Consider the following 19,361-nt stretch of genomic DNA (forward strand, 5'->3'; position numbering starts at 1 on the left):
AAACGAGCTAATAATGAATTAGAAATGAATTCATTTTTGAAGACCTACAGTGTTCCTAATTGTTTAATTTAAATCACCCTCGAGGAGATGACATGAAAAACACCCCAGTTTTTTTTCCATTTAGCGATGCGTCTAGACGCCCCCCGGCTTAGAAAAACCCATAGAGAAATAAATTCGAAATGTGGCTGCGCCCCCGGGGGTTGGAAGACATCTTCGTGCTTGTGACGTCAAGGGCTCACCAAGTGACGGAAACACCTCTGAACGATACAATATTAAATTTGGAAAATTGCAACAGCTTGGAACGCTCACTATAATATTCGATAGAAGTTTCCAGGCTCGTAGTTTTAAAAACGCACATCACGGCAATTTAAGGTCCTGGAAGCAGACGCGAGAGCTAATTGTTAATTTCGCATCACCTGTGCTGGGTGGTATTGGACTTTGCGATTTACATTTATAGCGAAATACGTCGAAATGTTTAACAACTCTATGAAAATGCAAACGACATGGGGGAAAAAGGAAAAAGGGGTGCACTTTTTGCCAGTGACTGACGTGAAAGACCGCAGATTTAATTGATTAACTACCGTTTGCACGAACATGTTTAAATTCCTCTTTGGGCCTATACAGGGAAAGTAAATAATGTTTTATTATAATTTACGGTTAAAGTCGGAATAACGTGCATGTTGTAGACACATTTTTATGGTATTTTCTGGGAATTATTAGTAGCTAGTCACCATTTTTATTTAGCATGCCATTGTATGCCATAAAGCAAAAGCATAAGAGCACGTCCCTGGTGGTTTCTGAATGAGTTTGTTGCGGACATATTGTGTTCATAAGAACTTTTTTGTTGCCCCTTAATTTCGGGGCGCCCTGTAGAAAAAAATTCCAAAACTTCAAGAAGCACAAAAAGCTCTATTAAAAGGATTGTTTCGTCATCAAAATTGCAAGAAATTTCCTCTTGAACGAAACCAAACTGAGCCTTTTGTATTAATAATTCTGATTCAGCTAAAGTCCCATTTATCACCACTTGTTCTTTATTATTGAATTATTTATCAAGTGACTCTTACAGCAGATTTCAGGGGATAATGATAAGCTTTCGGCCCAAGTAAAACTTGATATGCACATAGTCGGAATTCTTCATCTAATATACTGCAAATATGTTTTTTCATTGGTAATTCAAAATCTTTCCGACCTCATTCATATTCGATATGGCTCCTCGTGCAGTTTCTTTTTAAATTTTTAGATTTAATCTGAATTTTACCATGCACACCCGCGGAAAAAATAGCAATAATTCAAGAGAATTGCAATGTCGATTGTAGGAGGGCGAGCCCGAATTATTTTGAAGAACTCGGTCCATCCCTGTATTGAGATGTCCTGGACCGATGAGCGTATTAGAAATAATGAACATGTGTCCAGTCCTACCTGTTATTTCTTGTAAAGCAACTCCATTGCAGCATTTATCGGTCAGTGACATTTCAGCTAGATTTTCCAGCAAACCGGTGAATAAATCAAAACAAAAAAAATGTCACTCGCTGCCCACTTGAATTAAATATTTATAAAAATCTCCTCGATTTGAGTGCGATTTAATGATTTTCGGATCGAGATGGCTATCGAACTTGGCATATTACACTAATAAATCATGGATATGACGTAACTCGTCTATAATGAGTTAACATTTACATAAGTGCATGTCTACGTTCGGTAAGAGATCGGCAGCTGTATTCCATATTTTTTCGTTTAAAAGCAATTAAGGTGTCGATTTTTCAATAAGGCTCACCTTAGGTTGTGTCATCACTACTTTCTCTTCTCTTTACTAATACTCGACCAACTGTTATGATAATTCAATATGCCGTAAGTTTCATCATATAAACGTCAAGTTACACATCCAGAGACTCGGCTAGTCGAAGACTCGAAGATCGTTCTTTATAGGGTTTGAATTTATATTTCTCTCCCCCTTTGACTGCGGTTTTGACAGGCCGGGAGCGAAATCTTCATCTTGATGGATTTACGGCCTATTAAATCTCAAAATTTAAATATAGAGAACCAGTTTCGAGAGGGTGTCACAATGAAACATATGTCGTCTACAGTACGTTTTTGATACGGGCATTTTTAAGTGCGAGGGTGGGAAAAATCGGCGAAGTTGTTACTTGTTTAGCGAGTTGAAAGGTGTGCCGAGAATGGGAGAAAATTGAGTTGAATCGGTTCTTTGATATTGAGTTATGAGGGGTTTTGTTAGAAATGTACAATGGTTTAGAATTCTTTGATGAATGAAGATTTTCGAGGTAGATTTTGCGCTCAGTTGTTCGCTAAAAGAGTTGCTAAAAAAACACTAAATACAATATGATTTTGTTTAAATCCTGGAGAGACGGCAACGCTGCGCTTAAGATTTATTTTTGAAAAATGCTTATCCAGAATTTTGTTAGAATAAATACACATCTTTTCGATAAGCAACGTGACCGGAGTGACGTAAAAAGTCAGTAATATGATGCTTAGAAATTGCAACAATAGATTTTTCTGGGTTTCTAAAGAACTTGCGAAAAATTCTCTTCAAGTTGTTTCCAAAGGTTCTTATTCACTTCATTGGTATCTTCTATTCCAGAAAGTTCCTATTGGAGTGTTTCTGAATTAATTTATAATTTTTTCTTCGGAAATTTTAGAATTTCAATGCGCTTTATTCATAAACTCCAAATGGCAACCTTTGTCCTAATTTAATCGATCTCGTCTGAGCTCCAGACACCCGCTATACATGAAGAGGTAGCACGTTGGGTAACGTTTTAATTTTAATTGCGTCCCTTGCTGATGCATTCTATTGCCCTTCAGTTACTTATCGTATATAGTTACATTATCAACACGGAATCCTAATGGTTTCCTCTCAAAACGCCTTTCCAAACACATAACCGATCATAATATTATGATAAATCTGCTCAAATGGATTTCACAGATACTCAACTCCTATACCTATAGTGGATATTTACAAATACTCATACTTCATCGTATTCATTTTCGTGACAAAAGCAAGTGCAACGATTTGCAATTTCGTGCATTTTCCCAATAGAAAAGTGTGCGATTTTTCGGGCGTGCGCCCGATGTCTCTTGGTATCGCATTAAGAATCCGTAAAACGTTTCCCAATTTCCCAGCGAAAAATCCTCCCCGAGCGCCGGATTTGCATAAACCACCTTCGAATTGTACACTTTGTCGCATTATGACGGGAAATATATATTAAAAATGAGATTTACCGGGGAAATAACAAAATGTAATTTTATACCTGAATGCGGATCTATCCGCGCCTCGAATCCGGAATTAGATTACGTCGGGCGTGCGCTTATCGATTTCAAAATCGAAAGTTATTTTCGTAATCCTGGATTCGCAAGAAGGATTATTTTAATCTGCAGACCCAGCGACGTACAGCATCCATCAGGAAATTCTTTAAGAAAATGTTTTAAAAAGTTGCGCTAAAACCAGCCTCAATGTCTCAGCATGCTTTCCTATATGTATGATAATAATCCGCGAAAGCTTTCCTGCAGTCGATTTTTCATAATCAGAAGGAATGAAACAAAACCCATCGACAACTGGGGGTTGAAATCCATTATCTACAATATTTACTCATTTCCTTATGGAGCTTTCTCTTATTTTGCGGATGATATATTGATTGGGGACCATTCTTTGTGCTTTGCCGAAAGTGTTAATTATTTTTTTCGAGGTTTTATCTTTACGTTTACGCCCCATCGGTCGCGAATGACAATCAATTTTGCCATTATTTCCAAGGGAAATTCTGAATTATGCTCCTTGGCTTCAGCGTAGATTGGCCAAGGAATATAGCCGATAATTAAGAATCTTCTTATTTTGAAAAGAAAAGCGAGTTTTCTAATTGCCTAGTTAATTAATATATTGTTTTATCGGGCTTAATTAGGTATTTTCGGGGCAAATGATGATCATTCACGTATTGAAATTTTATACTTTTCTCGTGGATCTTTCAGTCTTTTTTTCCAATATTACATCGGCGATTCGTGGTGAAAATTCATTTTTTTCTCGAAGAGTCTTCATCTCATCTATTAGATTTCTTATATACAGGTTGTAACATTTAATCTGGAATATCGAAATATCTCGAATACTAGGCATCCTATAAAGAAATGCTTAGTATCAAACTTTAATCACTCTGAGAGGGAAATGTACTGGTGCTAAAGTTGATTCGCCTCCACCGCCCGTGTGGGCGGGGTGGAGGTTAACTTTTTCATTTCAAATGGCAACCTTCATTTTATTCACAGATTTCGATGATACGGTTACATATAAGAAAAATTTGTCTGAAATATTTTTCGATTCGTGCTAGAAACCATTGTAATTAACGAAATTCAATTTCTCTTTCACTTATGATTTACTGAAAGTTTTATTGATATCTGCTTTAAAATTAATGAAAACGTGATTTTTGTACAGCTTTTATTTAAAGTAAATATTCAAAATGGTGTCTTCGAACCTCAATGCACTTATTCATGCCTGTTTTAAAGGACTCTTCATATCTACGAAGTGTGTCTTCTGAAATATTGGCACAGGCATTTGTAATTCATAGAATTATATCCTCACGTGTCGTTGGTATTTCTTTATAATCTTAATCTTCGGAATGTCCCCACACAAAAAGAAATTCGGTGAAGTAAGATCTGGATATGTAATGGGCTAATTCACCGGATCAGATTTGCCGATCCATTGACCGTTAAAATTACGATTAAGAACTTTCCATGCCATCACAAAATACTGAGTTGGAAAATAGTCATATTGAAACCACATGTTCTGACGCACTTCTAAGTTAAGTTCTGGAATAATATAGGTAGTTTAATTTCCAAAATATTCCAATACATTTCACCATTCAAACTGCCTTCAATTATGTGGAAATCAATAAGTTTACTGCCAATGATTCCACATCATAGGTTGACAGTCCAAGGACGCTGGTATTCAACTTGCTGAAACCAATGCGGATTTTCAACACTCTAGTAATACATGTTATGCCTATTAACTGTACCATGATTTGTAAACGATGACTCATCAGAGAATAATACACAATGGAAAAAATTGGGATTTCGTTCTATCTGTCCAGATGCCCAATCATAAAAGTCTAAACGATTTGAAAGTCTTCCTCATGGAGCTCTTGGTGTAAAGAGATATAATAAAGATGAAACTTGTGCATCCTAAACATTCTCCACTTACTCATATGAGAAATTCCTGATAATCCTGATGTTTCTCATGGGCTTACTTGGGGATTAAAAGCCACATCACCTAGGAATGTAATTTGATTGTTTTCTCCACGTACAGTAGCTGGGCGACTTCTTTTCTTCTAATTTACAGTTCTTTCACTAATAATTTTTTGAATCACACAATAGAAAAAAGTCCGGGATCGTGGTCTTGAACAATAAGCGTAGAGATTGACAACATTGTTTAAATGCCTACCAGCTTCTTCATATGTCAAAAGCATTTCGATTTTCTCTTCTATAGTCAAATACTTTATCGCAAAGCAATATTAACAACAGAATGTTTAAGAGTAGGTGTTTTGTTTGTTTACGTGATTGGTTATTTATCACATTTTATTGTCATAAAATTTTCTTTGTCTCATAAAATTCTTTTAAAAGTGGAGATTGTCATCGAAGATGTGAATTGAATTTCGTTTATTACAGTTTTTCTAGTGTGAATCGAAAAAAAATGTTTCGGACAAATGTTTCTTATTTTTATCCCTATTATCCGAATCTGTAAAAAATGGAGGTTGCTATTTGAAATTGAAAAATTAACCCCCGTTCCGCTCACACAGAGGGTGGACGGGAATCAACTTTAGCATCCGTACATCCCCCCCCCCCCCCCAGAGTGATTAAAGTTTGATACTAAACATTGCGTTATAGGATGCCTAGTTAGTATTCGAGATATTTCGATATTCCGTGTTTAATGTTATACACTGTATGTACCATATACATAGTAGAAAAATCAAATCAGGCACCTTATAACGTAAAGCATATGTCGAGTTATCATACCCGGATAGTGGTCGAACAAAGCTGTGTGGAAGCACGTGTTTTGGTGTGAAAATTAGCAAAAAAGTCTAATCGTTTGCTAGATGTCCCTATGAATTAAATGAAAATGGCAATGTCGAATTTAGCGTTTGTTTTTAATGAAGCACTGCAGATATTTGAGATTTTTTACTTGAAAATTAGTACGCATGCTTAAGAAGTATCAATAAACTAGTCCTTGGCTTAAAATTCCGAACTGCTACAAATTAAAAGAATATGGTAACGTCCTGATTAGAGTTTGTTTTTAGAAATAACAACTATAGGCATTGGACAAATATTTATTATAAAGAGTTTAATCCACTGCGACACCTTGATCTAGGCATATTACAGCAGAACCTCAAAAAGCCAAGTATATTCGCAATTCCGCCACTTATTGTGGCCCACTCTTGTCATTCTATGGTTCGCTAATAGTGTATTATTTTACGGGCTTTTTATGATAGTCATTATGCTTTAAGGGAGACGTTTACGTAGCGAGGTGCTCAAGTCGCCCGAGGGAATAATGGCCATAAAAAGTGAGTACATATAAAACTATATTTTGTCTATGGCTTTAAGGTCTCTTAAATGTAAATAATATCAGATTGGCCCTTAGAAATTATTGTCAAATGTCAAACTCGACTTTCCCTAGCTGCGACTGCGCAATCGAGCAGTGCTACAGAGAAATCCGACTGATGTGCTCTATAATAGACGAGAGGGTTGCCATGGCAATGTGTGTAACTTAAACGGCCGGTTGGAATAAAGACTTTACATTCCGCAGAACTCTCATTATTCCCTCTTAGCCATATGACCCCTGTTTAACTGCAGTCAACAAGCTGAATATTGGTTTATTATTAAGGGCCACAACCCTATAATAATGAATACAGGAAATTAAGATGCTGCTTTCAGCAAGTGCGTTAGGTAAGAAGGAGTGGCAGTTTTGTATGAATTTTCTACAATAAGTATGCGTTCGGTGGTATACTCGTAGGTATCGGTAAGGTTTCACTAGACGAAATTTAAAAAAAACTGGAAAAACTGTTAAAACCAGTATAAGCAATGGAGTTGAGCAGGTCTCTTAAGTAAACAACATTGCCTAACTGATTGCGAAATGTTGATAATATTTTGTGGATATCGAAGATTTTAAATTTCTACAAAATTCCCAAAATATCGTTTAAATTATGATTTCAAGATAGAAAAATGAAAACATTTCGAAGTCTAAGCCTCAAGGGAAAATGTTTCTATATCGTATCGATTAAGCGACTCTCTTCTTGAAGATTGTTTTTGGGAAATGTATTAATTTCCAGAATTACTACTTAATACGGCATTATTTATTCGTCCAAGGACCGACGTCGAGGAAGATTATCCAGAAATATCCAGTAACTACAGGAGGTCTGGATAATAATCAGATGTCTAAAAGTAGGTATGTACAGTATGAATTAGAGCCGCCAGTGCAGGTGTTAATTCTACTTTTTTGGGTTAGTCAAAATCAAATAAAATATCTACTAATTATAGAGCAGTTCTAGAAAAAAAATTATGGTCTCCTTATAGTTTGAATTCCGAATTGTCACCTTTGCGACTTTAAATAAATAACAAACAGCAGCAGTGTTTCAGTAGTGCTAAAGTGTGTTAGTCATACCACACAGCGGGCACATAGGCCTGGAAATAACCCAATCCGAATATTAATTTCAAACCATTACTTCCACGTATCTAGCCAAAACGACATTGAGTCAGTGGTTCATACCGGTTGCTAACCATTACTATTTGATTTGTTCCAGGTCCGCCCCTGCTTTGTGTGGAACAGCAATTGGATCCAGACATTCGACGATGAGGGACTGCAAATATTTGATGTGGATGCCGAGTGCGAGTGCCTTTGGATGCAGGTCACTTGTCTTGTGTTAGAATTTAATGGTCTCGTATTCCCCGTAATATTCATGAGGTATGTACCGAGTCAAGATGAACTTAGCGCTTTGAAGTACTGATGTGTCGTTGTTTGCCCTACGCTCAGGGAAACTGCAGATCGGTTCATGTTTATTCCGTTCATCCGCATCGCGATATTTATCCACGTGGAAAATGCAGAAAAGAAAAACAAGAAAAGCCGCCCCAGATACCGTGTACACGGCGACAAACTAGCTACTTTCGAAATACGACGTTATAAACTGTCTGGCAAAATTTCCTCAAACAAAAAACACGGAACTTAAACGAACTTTTAAGTTTAACTTTGGGGGAAATTTATCGTCTGGGAGTTACAATGGAAAATTTCAGCCGGCAAAAAGTCTCAGTATGCATAAAAGGCGTGTCCGAAGATAAATACGGATATTAAATGGGTTCTCAGAAAATAAGTTTATCACCAGGTGTACCAATTTATCAATTCATTAATAATTCGCGCACTTGCGCCGCATTAAACCGTAAAGTACCACTTTCCGCCCTGACTATTAGCAAATAGAGGTCACTGGTGTCGTGTAATCGAACCGTTCCCCAAACAATTATTTATAGGGTGTTTCCTTACTTCACGCTCGTTGTGGGAGTATTGTAAAATTTATAATAACCGCTTTTCTAACAGGTCCGAGCCGTTGCACACACAACTAGATAGTATTTATAGCCTATAATTTACTATATGTGTCACAATAAATTTATTGTATTTTGCATCGTTATTGAATTATGCAACTCTGTGTGTGCAATTCGAGTGAAGGTCTTCCTGGGAAGATTTCCGTGTCTTCTTATTGGCCGAAGTCTTCGTAAGCCTATAAAATATCCATTAGATACATAGTAAACGGATAAGTGTTATTCTCGATGTTATTACGCCTACACTGTTGAACCGCGAATAAGGGTTAATAATGAATCTGATTGCGAGATTTTAATAGTTAATGTTTGCGGAGGCGGAATTGTGGGGTTTGGATTTTTCAATTTTTGGAATTCTTAGCGGAGTCAATCGTTCCAGGACCGGATTTACTTTGAGATTAAATAGCACCAAAAGTTTCGAAGGAACACGATTTCCCCAGAGGGATTGACCCAGTTTAGCTTAATTGTTTTATTTTTGATTTCCTGGGGCCCATCTATACCAAAGTTCCTAGGACACCCTATAGAGCTTCAGCTGTATTGTCATGACTACTGACAAGATGATGAATAGGGAAACACGCCCACTAAACGTTCTTTGCCTCAAGACTAATGCACTGGTGTGTCGGAACTTCAGTGTTAAAGTCAAAGTCAAAATAAAAAAAGACAGAGGCGCAGCGAATTGATTTTCAAAATTTTACAAATTAAATTCTCAGAAGTTAACTAAAATCGAAGTTTTCTGATACCTTTCGTATTGAAAAGTAGCCTTTTCCGCTACTCTTTTTAGCCGGGGTTCAGAAATTTGATTACCTTCTAACTTTAGGGACAAGCATTTGCGGTCTGAAAATAGGTCCTTACCGCACATGTACGGAAAAAAGTTTTACCGCACACAAATCAAAGCAACTACTATCACTGTCACATCTTTTTGTGGGTATTTGACATTGCCATGTGTAATGACATTCGTAAATCTCAAATATATTTTCTATGTCTATGTCAAATATATAGTATATGTATATCACGAGTCAAGAACTACTTGCCTGGATTTTGGACAAGCAAATAGCTGGAAATCCGACAACTATGTCTTTAACGATATCAAGCATTTGCTGCTAAAACTTCTTAAAACCTTTCAAGTTTTTATTATTTTTTAATGTTTTTTTTTAGAAACAAATATAACATAAAAGTTCCTGGAATGAAATTACTTATTCTTCCTTGAGGTCTCAAAGAAATGCGAATTTTTAGAGAAATTTACGCATGAATTCATCGCAGTAAAAAGACTCATTTAACTGATTTGCCAACACGATTCTCCTTGGAGGGCTGAATAAATATTCAAATGTTGACAAAATTATTATTTTCGGCTTAATCGATAGTTTTTTCATCCTCCCTAACTGTCCCCATGGCGGTGAAACTGTTCGTATGTATGTCCAGTATGTCCAGCGGAGCACCGTTAATCACTGCCAAATAACAAAACCTCCTTTTCGCAACCTAAGCGCGTTTCTTTAGCCATTACGGAACAAAACTGGGCAGGAAAGTTCGGTGTCGGGCCCTCCCGCTTTAAAAATATATCTCCGAACTTTTTTTAACTTTGATATTCGGCGAGTGTCAAGCCGTCGTACAAGAAATGCCCATAAATTTTGCCGGGCGCCTGTTTAAAAAGCCATAAATATTTTTGTATCATATTTCTGGACTGATACATGCCGGCTTTTCGTATGTCAGCCCGGGTCGCAACCAACGACAACGGAAAAAAGATTGTCGGTTATGTAAACGAAATTTATAATTTTTGATGACAGGGGTTTCTTTCCATTCTGGATAAATTAACGTGAACTGGGAACTAAACTTCAGACGACCTGTTACAACTTCCTGCTGCACGTGGCGAAGTAAGTTTTTCTATTTGTGGCTCATATGTCTCTTGGATCTACAGAACTTCTATGATTTTATTGGAACTACCACCAAACATATGTACATTTATCACAGAAAGTTCGGTCAGGCATGGCAATTTGATCTGGACATCTTGGGGGAGGCCCAAGAGAGTTGAATTTGAGTCTTGATTTAAAGAAATTGACAATGAAGAAAGCATAAAAATTTTCTGATTCACAATCAAGAAGCCCATCGTCGACGTCTTCGTCATCAACATTATCATCATGATCATCATCATAATCCTTTATTTCCAACATACTTTTGTTGTCGGATTCTTCCAGAAGTGAAGTGGTTGTGGATAAAACTTTCGAGAGTGCCCCCGATAAATAAAACATTGCAGGCAATGCGTTTCCCATTAGTCAGTTCTGTGGGTGATTTACGTGATAACGTTTAGATTTATAAGTTTGCTTATATTTTTAATTTACTTAAGTTGATAAGTTGGGCTGTAGCCATCAAAATCGTTGTGTATAGGCATTATAAAACGTTATAACGTGAAAGAAGAAGCATGCTATTCTTTGCTTAAATTACCGACTGTAAACTTCCCCAATTACCCCTTTTCACATCACGCACACCTGACAGGAGGATAAGTAGCCATTGTGGTAACCGGCCAAATACCCGGACGAGACAGACGTGCACTAACCCCAAAATGACCAAAAACCCAAACAAACACGACAAAAGAAATGGAGATTTCAGCCCCCGGAGAGATCGAGCTCACACTTAACTCCAGGTTTAGCCCCATGTTTATCCAACAGATTATTTTTCTTTATAGTGTTTACGTTTGAAGGCCCGGTATGTTTGTAATAAGTAGAAGGTTTGAGGGGCCCCGTTTCGAGCTGTTTTCTTTAATATTTGTTTTTCTTTCATGATTCTTGGGGACAAGACGAACGGAGCCCTTAAATTAGATCGCCCGGCCTGATATGGTGGCGGTTTTTGTTTAAAATTGAAAAACGATGAAGATAAACAATTGCGGTGTGGGAGATCTCTCCGAGAGACCTGTGTTTGCTTAACATTAAATCTCTGAGGATGGTTGTGTTACTCGGGATGTTTAGTGCGGCGCAAATAAGCGTGATGTAGGGTCATAAAGGCGGCATGCAGCAGCGAACAGGAATTAATGACGTTCTTCTGGTCTTAGCCTTGACACACTCCCATCTCTTTGAATTCATTAGAAATAATGCGAATTTATGTTCATAAGGAATTTTCTTCATTATGATTACCGTTGCAATGTTAAGTAGACATTAGTTAATCTGAACAAGTTTCTATAGTACCAACATCTAATTAATTTGCACAACAATGAGGCGGTGTATATTTCACATTCTCGTTTTTAACTGAAATTGGAATACTTTTAAAGAATGTATTGAATATTCGGAAATTAAATTTTTGTTCGGAACGACCGAAAACCAAATTTAATTTTTCTTTTGTGAAGATTGTTTATTCGGAATTTTTCCCATACCTGTTTTTAATTTTTTTTGTTTATTTTTATTTTTTAGTTGTTTTTCTAGTTGTCAAATTTTTCACTTTTTTCATTTTTACACAAACACGCCCCGCGTTTTTGATTTGGGTCATCATTCAGGTCTTTTATTTGCTTCTCTCAGTAAATCTCTAATGAAGCAATTTTCGTATTCGAGAAGTTCGATTGAAGAAAAGCACAGTCAACGTGTAAGAAATTCCCATTGAAATAGGCAATTAAAAAAAAACATATCTCAGTGAAAAACAGTCCCATGTCATTCGATAGTTTACATAACGAGCTCCACTCAAAACATGACTTATTTTGATTTAATGGCCCACCAAAGGAAAAAACACATTTTAAACGCCCAATCGTTTATTTTGAAATATATATTCACCCCTCGGAATGCCTTTTTGTTTACATTTTTCGAAAGCCCCAAGTTGACGGATTTAGGGCGTTCGGGAATGCCTCTACGTCTTATTCATTAAAGAGTTAAATAGGCCGTTTTGTGGACGTGTCGTCGAGAAATGTTTACACTTCATTCCTTCTTTTTTTTCCTGAAATTTGAGTGCGTTTGGTTTAATTGGAAATTTATAGACACATTAAGTTTTAATGGCTATGTGTCCTATAACGGGTCTTCACGGATGATTAGTAACATCTAATTGAGATGATTGCAGTTCAGAATCAATTTATACCAGGATGAGATATGTTTCATGTGATAATATGCGATTTTATACGTTTCTACTCTTTTTGAGAGATATTCAAGGCTCCAGCGCCGTAATTGAGTTATTTAGAGTCAATGCATGATCCAAATCAGTCGATATACGCGAGAAACTGCATCTCAAAATATTCAAAATTTTTAACACGTCCATTGTTATTTGGAAGGAGAGGTTTGAGAATGTATCATAGAGAAATTTATTACCCACTATCCTTTGAATATGTCAAATAGCTACTCATCTCGAGTGGTACGTGGTTATAAACTATTCAATAGGGCCAAAAAATGTGAAATTATTCCATGCGTCCACAAATATTAGGAAAATTATATACCAATAACACGATGTATTTTTGAATGCAATTAATCTATTAAAATTAACAACTCATCAACAAATATTATCAAGCGTTCAAATAATGGCCTGAAAAAGTCGAAATTTGTCAAATCCGGTGATCTTGCAGGCCATTCTATAGCACCTCGTCTACCTATCCATTTGCCGGGAAATAGATGGTCGAGTCACTCTGTAACTGATACGACGTAATGGGGGGCACCTCCATCTTGTTGAATATGGAGCTTCATTTTATTAAACAGTGTTTCTAAGGTTCGGACAATCGAGCAGGTCTATGACGTTTTCTAACAGTTCCAAATGCAAATGTCCCGTTAGATGTTCTTCAAGGAAGACTGACTAATAATTCCGTTTCCTAAAATGTCCGTTTCTACGTTGACTTTACGTGGACGTTGTGTATACTGTTTCCTAAGTATGTACGGTTTTTTTACTTTACGAGTTAAAGAGTGGGTCAACCATCAATTTCCTGGCAAATGGATTGATAATGGAGGTGCAATAAAATAAATAACAAGTCATCGTCTCTTTCGTAAAAAAAAAGAAAAAGTTCCCAAAACCCTCGTCCTTGTTTTCTCATTAGTGATAATACCATCGAAAATAGGACACCTCGTATATTTTTGAATTCACTTACACTTAAGTGAATGCCAGGAGAATTTACGAAGTGCCATTATTCAACAAAATCATCGCTTAAATATTACCATTATGTGGTATGAGGAGCTGCATAATGAGTCATAATGGCTACTACCAGCTAATGGGAAAACTTCTGGCAGAACTTATCTCATTCCCCTGGTAATGTAATAATAATAAGCAAGGTCTTTTCGGCACTGCGATAGGAAAAAAGGAGACACAACGAGAACACGCCGTAAAAAAGGACGAAACACATATAGGAAGAACAGTTGTTTTGGTGCCTCGTGCACCGCGGCCAAGTTGCACCTCGTTTCTTCACATGCCCACCTCCTGGTGCTGCACCGCAGAATAAACCGTGGTGCCCGAGAGTCTTAGGTTGGCAACCCCGCGCCCATGCCCACTGAAATATTTAAAACCGACCCATCTTGCCTCCGTAGATCGAAAGTTAATAGCGGTTACCCTGTTGCCAAGTGTCCTAAATTTTATCCGCTCACGGGAAATCTTCATCTGGTTCTGGCTGGTGCACAGGTATGCGTAATGGAATTTCCAAGTTAATGCGTTTCGCCAACATCAAATTTATTGCCTTATATAAAAGTGATGCTGCGCTTTCATTATAATGCGTTATGGTCGTTGAGTAATAAATTTATAGCAATCAACTTCCCAGCCTCAGGAAAAGCATTTTGATGCGATAAATATTTTATACCTGTTAATAGGCTGTAACATAAGCTGTTTAAATTGCATTTTCCGACTCAAAGGTGCATTGTTGGCTCGAATGCTCCATATCTGTGGATAATCTGGTAATTTACAGCCGGCAACGCCGCTTCTCCAAGAGGAGATCGGTGAACTTGAGGTGCGCTCTCTTCAACGTGTGTGCGACGTTGCCGAGAGCCCGTTGGAATTCTTCTCGGTAGTTGGTCGGTTCATACCTGCAAGTCAGCCTGTTTTTTTTCACAGGCTATGCATAACATTCATGTTAATAGTCGAGTGTCTTGAGAATCGATCAAGTTTTTGCTTGATTAAAACCGATGTTCATGCGATTTGTCAAACTTTAAAGAAAGCTCGGGAGAATTATAATAACGTGAATTTTTACTTAAGGAGTTACGTGGTTTTATGAAAAATTACTGAGAAACCGGACAACAGGCAGAATGAGCTTTCACCGAGTTTAGCAACTTTTCCATTAGAGCCATTGAATAAAGAGTTTATATTCCACAGATCCTTCATTATTCATTCGGAAGCTGTATGACTCCCATTTTAACTTCAGTCAACAAGCCGGCTATTGGTCGTGGGTAATATATTAAACGTGCATACAAATTCTTTGGTAAGAAATAGTTTCGTCTTCACGGGCGCCATCAGGCGCTTTCATGACGCTTAAAAAGCATGGACTAAACTTGCAAAGTTTTTTAAAGACCCACAGGAGCATAGGACAACTTCTAGGGGCATAGAAATTTGTTTGCTGCATCGATACGGCAAACATTCGAAGGTGCAACAAAGAAGAAGAACATTCACACAGCAGATGATGATATAGGTGCTGAAACGGTAAAACAGGAAGATAGACAATATATATTGTCAATATTAGGCAATGGAAGAAGCGTTCCAAAATGATGGAAATCATTTCTGGGCACTCCACAATGAAAAGGTTATTTCTGATACTCAGGCTTAGTCGAGCGGACAATCTATTTGTCCTACACAGGACTTTTGAGCCAGGAAGTCCATAATTTAAAAAGCTGTATATTTAATAATTTCTTGCTATTTCATTTAAATCTAAGATGGGGCCCACGGTAAAACAGCCGAAATTTTTCATTTTTAGTAATTTACGGTTGTAATTAATCTTTCAAAATACATTTTGATTAAGGCTGAGTAGCTTTTCGGGAAATACATTTTTGTAGGAACTCGGTCTTTATTTTCTTCTTACAGGTGTAAAGCACCACATTCTCATTAGAGTCGCTTAGAATTTCGCCCTGTTTTAAACACCATAAACTCAAATCTTAAAACCGGCCATTTACCATTATTCCGCCTTAGAATATACCAAGAAACCCTAATTTCGCACTCTCCAACGAGTTTTTAAAGTAATAACCTGCAGTGTAAAATATATTTTTGGTCCCCCGAGCTCCGGCCGGGTTTTCGCCATAATTTAAGCACATAAATCTGAACAAAAAAAAAGTGACATTTTACCCTCGTTCTGCATCAAAATAACTCGAATATTTTTCCGAGCATTCGTGTACATAATTCCACCAGAAGGGTCTTAAGTTTTGCCGTAAAAGCTTTCACGAACCGGCAACGTGGCTTCGCCACGGAACAGTTTCATTCTGCTTTTCAGTCAACTTTCAGTAAAGCTCTGAATGCGGTGGGAGCTATTTCAAGTCGATAAATTCGGTAAGAAGCGTGAGATTCCTAAGAAACATTCCGCATTTTTTTCGTCTTGTTGACAGAAACCCACCGCGTTGCGACCTGTCAGACTCGCATTTGACAGTTCTCGTGAAGTCAAACAGTAAACGAGCGCCGCAATATCTTCAACAGCAAATCCCGGATCGAAGAGTGCCTTGCCCGTATTTGACAGGTCTTCAGCAACAACAGTGTTTTGTTTGGAGATTTAGCGTTTGTTACGTTGTTGGTCTGTTAACGCTGTTGTATCGCGGCCCGCTAGATTGGGAAACTGTTATTCAAGTGTTCCCGATCAGATTGTTGGTGCTTTTGTTTTTTTGGAAGAGTAAAACCAGTTCTGTTTTCGAAATGCGAATTAATCGGCTTGAAAAAGGTGCTTTAAGTGAGTTTTGAAGTTCATTTTGTGGATGGTGCACGTAAAGAGGATTTAGATGGATTATGTCCGCGGAGGAGATGGAAGTAAGTTTTTGCTGTCAGGTTTAGGAGGTTTTCAGACTAAACTGGAGGTTTAGCACGGGGATTAAGATAAGGGGAAACAAAGAGTTGTAGAGGACATTGAAAATTAGTTTAAGTAGCTTGATAATGAAGTAGCTTTTTTCATCTCACTTGGAGCATGGATTGAAAACTCAATTTTGCCACGAAAATAGTGGAAGACGGAATTAACTTCTTAATTACCTGGACATGAAACTTTGAAAAAATAATTTAAAGACCTAGAATTTTGTTTCCAAGTACCACATTTATTTCCAAAAATTTTTAAATATTTTGGAAAATCGATTACTGTTTCACGCAAAAATTCGATAATTGTTTTAAACGAGTATTTGACAGTTTTGAAACTCTTAAGTGGTCAACGGCACAAGTTTCAGATCTAAGTTCGAGTAGAAAGAAGACTGCCCATTTAATGTATTGAGTGCCGTGGCAGACACCGGTGTCTTCTGTCATTTTGCGGGGCCGAACCGTACGCACTCAAATTGTAAATGTAAAACTCGCTGTGGTGGTCAAGTCAAATATGTCGCTAATCCTGGGCAGGGCAAAATATCATCACAGAACCCCCATTCTGATGGTGACCACTTTTTTAACTACTACGGCTCTGTAATTACCTTTAAACCAGACGCTTCAGTTCAGTGTTATGAAAGAGTTCCCGATAGCTCAAACGTATCATTCTCCGTCGCGCAAATTCGTGTGTGCGTAAGGTGTCAATCATGGCCCTTTCAACCCGTCATTTGTGTCTCCTCTGGTCCGCATTTTGTTACAGTGAAATTCGCAATGTTGGATGTGGCGCTGAATGAGTTAAAAATGGAAGTGGTGTTCAGGAGTGCCCTAATTGCGAATCCATGACGCCTTGCATAAAATCGTGAAATGTCTTTTGATTTGGTTTCAATTATTTTTTGCCCCCTTTCAGTTCGTCCCCGATGTTTAGAATTTGGAAATATCAGGAACGGGAAGTGACTCATGTCAGTGAATCTTGCATAATTCTCTTCAGGTCTGTCGTTATTTCTGGATCCAAGGCTGTAGAATGCCACCGAGAATATTTGTGGATGAATAAGGACCATAGGAGCTATATTATTTATCTTAATGGAAGTCCGAATTTGTGTGTTTGTTTCTAACAGCCCTCAGTAGAGACGTAAATTAAAAACATGACAAAAGAAAGTTTTGAAAATGAGCTATTGGGGAAAAGTCGATAATTGTTCGCTCAGATCCGCATTGTTACATTCTTATTGCAAATTGGAGTTGAGAAATATCTTCGAAAGTGTAAGAATTCTGCATAATTTAATTATCTTTTGCGAATTAAAAAAAAAAACATGTTAGTTTCTTGAAAAAATAATCTTATTGCAGTTTTATTGAAATTGAACAATTTTCTACCAGGACAAAGCTCTGTCCCAGTTAAGCAAAATGACGTAAATTATATCGGCAGTAAGGAAATTTAATTAATTAAGAAACGCCTTTGCTTATTAGCCGCTCGACAATTCGATTAGTTCCGAATGTCACAAGATAATCCGAAGAAATCTGGAAAGCCACAATTTTTATTTTATTTATCCTGTATTGTCCCAACACAATAGAAAATTCTGCAGTTTGCACGATTCGGGTTATACACGTTCCTGCTCCAACAATTGCTAAATGCTTTGCAAATAAAGAAAATGTTTAGTGGCACTTTTTTATCCAGGAAGTCTCGAAAAAACAAGTTGGATTTTTTTTTGGATTTGGACACGGCAATTGCGTCATTACATGGGACGCTGGATTGCCGTTCACTCATGTCCAATATCATTTCGAAGAATTTTCTTCTCGCAACCACGGACTTGTGAGTGGAGCTCTTGATTTAGATTAATTAGATTCTGTTCTTGTAGCTAAATAAATAAGTCCCTCTCAATTCATATTTGAAACGCACACAATCAAGTTAATTTACAAAGTAATTTGCATATGATATTGCAAATGAAATTCACAATGCAAAACTACAGGCCCATAAGTGGGTAATTTACTTGTCTGCCTAGTAATTAAATAAATAACAGCCAGACCACTGGCAAAAGTTGGAAAATCATAATAAATGATTCATAATCTTCGTAAAAACGTTTATTACGAAATATTCAAAAGCTTTTTTCACTAAACCAGCGACCGAGACCTTAAATGGACAAGTGGCATAAAGCCTCATTACATACGAGTCATATACAACCCGAGTTTGTTCTAACTTGCTAATAATTTTACTTTTGAATCAAAATTAAAATATCTCCGAAGTGCCTTAATCGGTGGTTAGAAGAAATGTATGCCCATGAGTCAATTAAGCCACCGTCAATCCCATAGTAAACATACACGTTTCCTGCTTTATTTTACTAGGATTATAAATCCACCTGGTTTATTGTACTGTGACTTTGCATCAGTTTATGGCCACCAAACAGTGTCATAAAGATCCAAGTAAAGAACCCTTTGAAATGGAATTCGACATAGAAAAATGACCAGTAAGAGCAGTTTAAGAACAGCATTACTGTCATGGAATGCACAAAAAGTAGCAAAAATCGTTCTCCTTTCTGACGTTTTTGGGAAATTATGTCCATGTTAATGTTATGAGGAGTTTCACGGTTTTGAGCATTGTCAAATATTTCTTCACTTTTCTCTGAAAACGGCAATTTTGCATGTTCTCCGATCAAAAAATCCAAACTTCGTAACGTTTTATTCTGATTTTATATGATTTGAATAGTGCCGCTGCAGCGATGCCTAGTGTCCATGATAATTCTGTATCTATGGGTAAACGTACATAAAAACCAACTGATAAAGAGTGGACTTAGTCTTACAACCATGATAAATATTTTTCTTACCAGACTCGTAAAATCTTTATGATGGTACTAGGCGTGAAGAAAATTAGTTTGATACCATCTTCTCAGGTG

General features: G+C 37.2%; 1 protein-coding gene across 5 annotated transcripts in view; it reads left to right on the plus strand.

Moving 5' to 3' along the window:
- LOC136416521 (uncharacterized) overlaps positions 1-19,361 on the plus strand; it is a 71,930-nt gene that overhangs the window by 19,055 nt on the left and 33,514 nt on the right. For 2 of the 5 annotated variants that reach the window (XM_066401719.1, XM_066401723.1), the window contains exon 2: positions 7,788-7,948. In XM_066401719.1, the coding sequence (XP_066257816.1) occupies positions 7,887-7,948 (62 nt within the window). In that variant the 5' untranslated portion in view covers positions 7,788-7,886. Of the gene's footprint in view, positions 1-7,787; positions 7,949-15,940; positions 16,447-19,361 lie in introns of those variants that run through there. The other 3 variants (XM_066401722.1, XM_066401720.1, XM_066401724.1) reach the window with 2 other exon arrangements.

Source organism: Euwallacea similis, chromosome 23 (genome assembly GCF_039881205.1).
Source record: "Euwallacea similis isolate ESF13 chromosome 23, ESF131.1, whole genome shotgun sequence".
Classification (NCBI taxonomy): Eukaryota; Metazoa; Arthropoda; class Insecta; order Coleoptera; family Curculionidae; genus Euwallacea; species Euwallacea similis.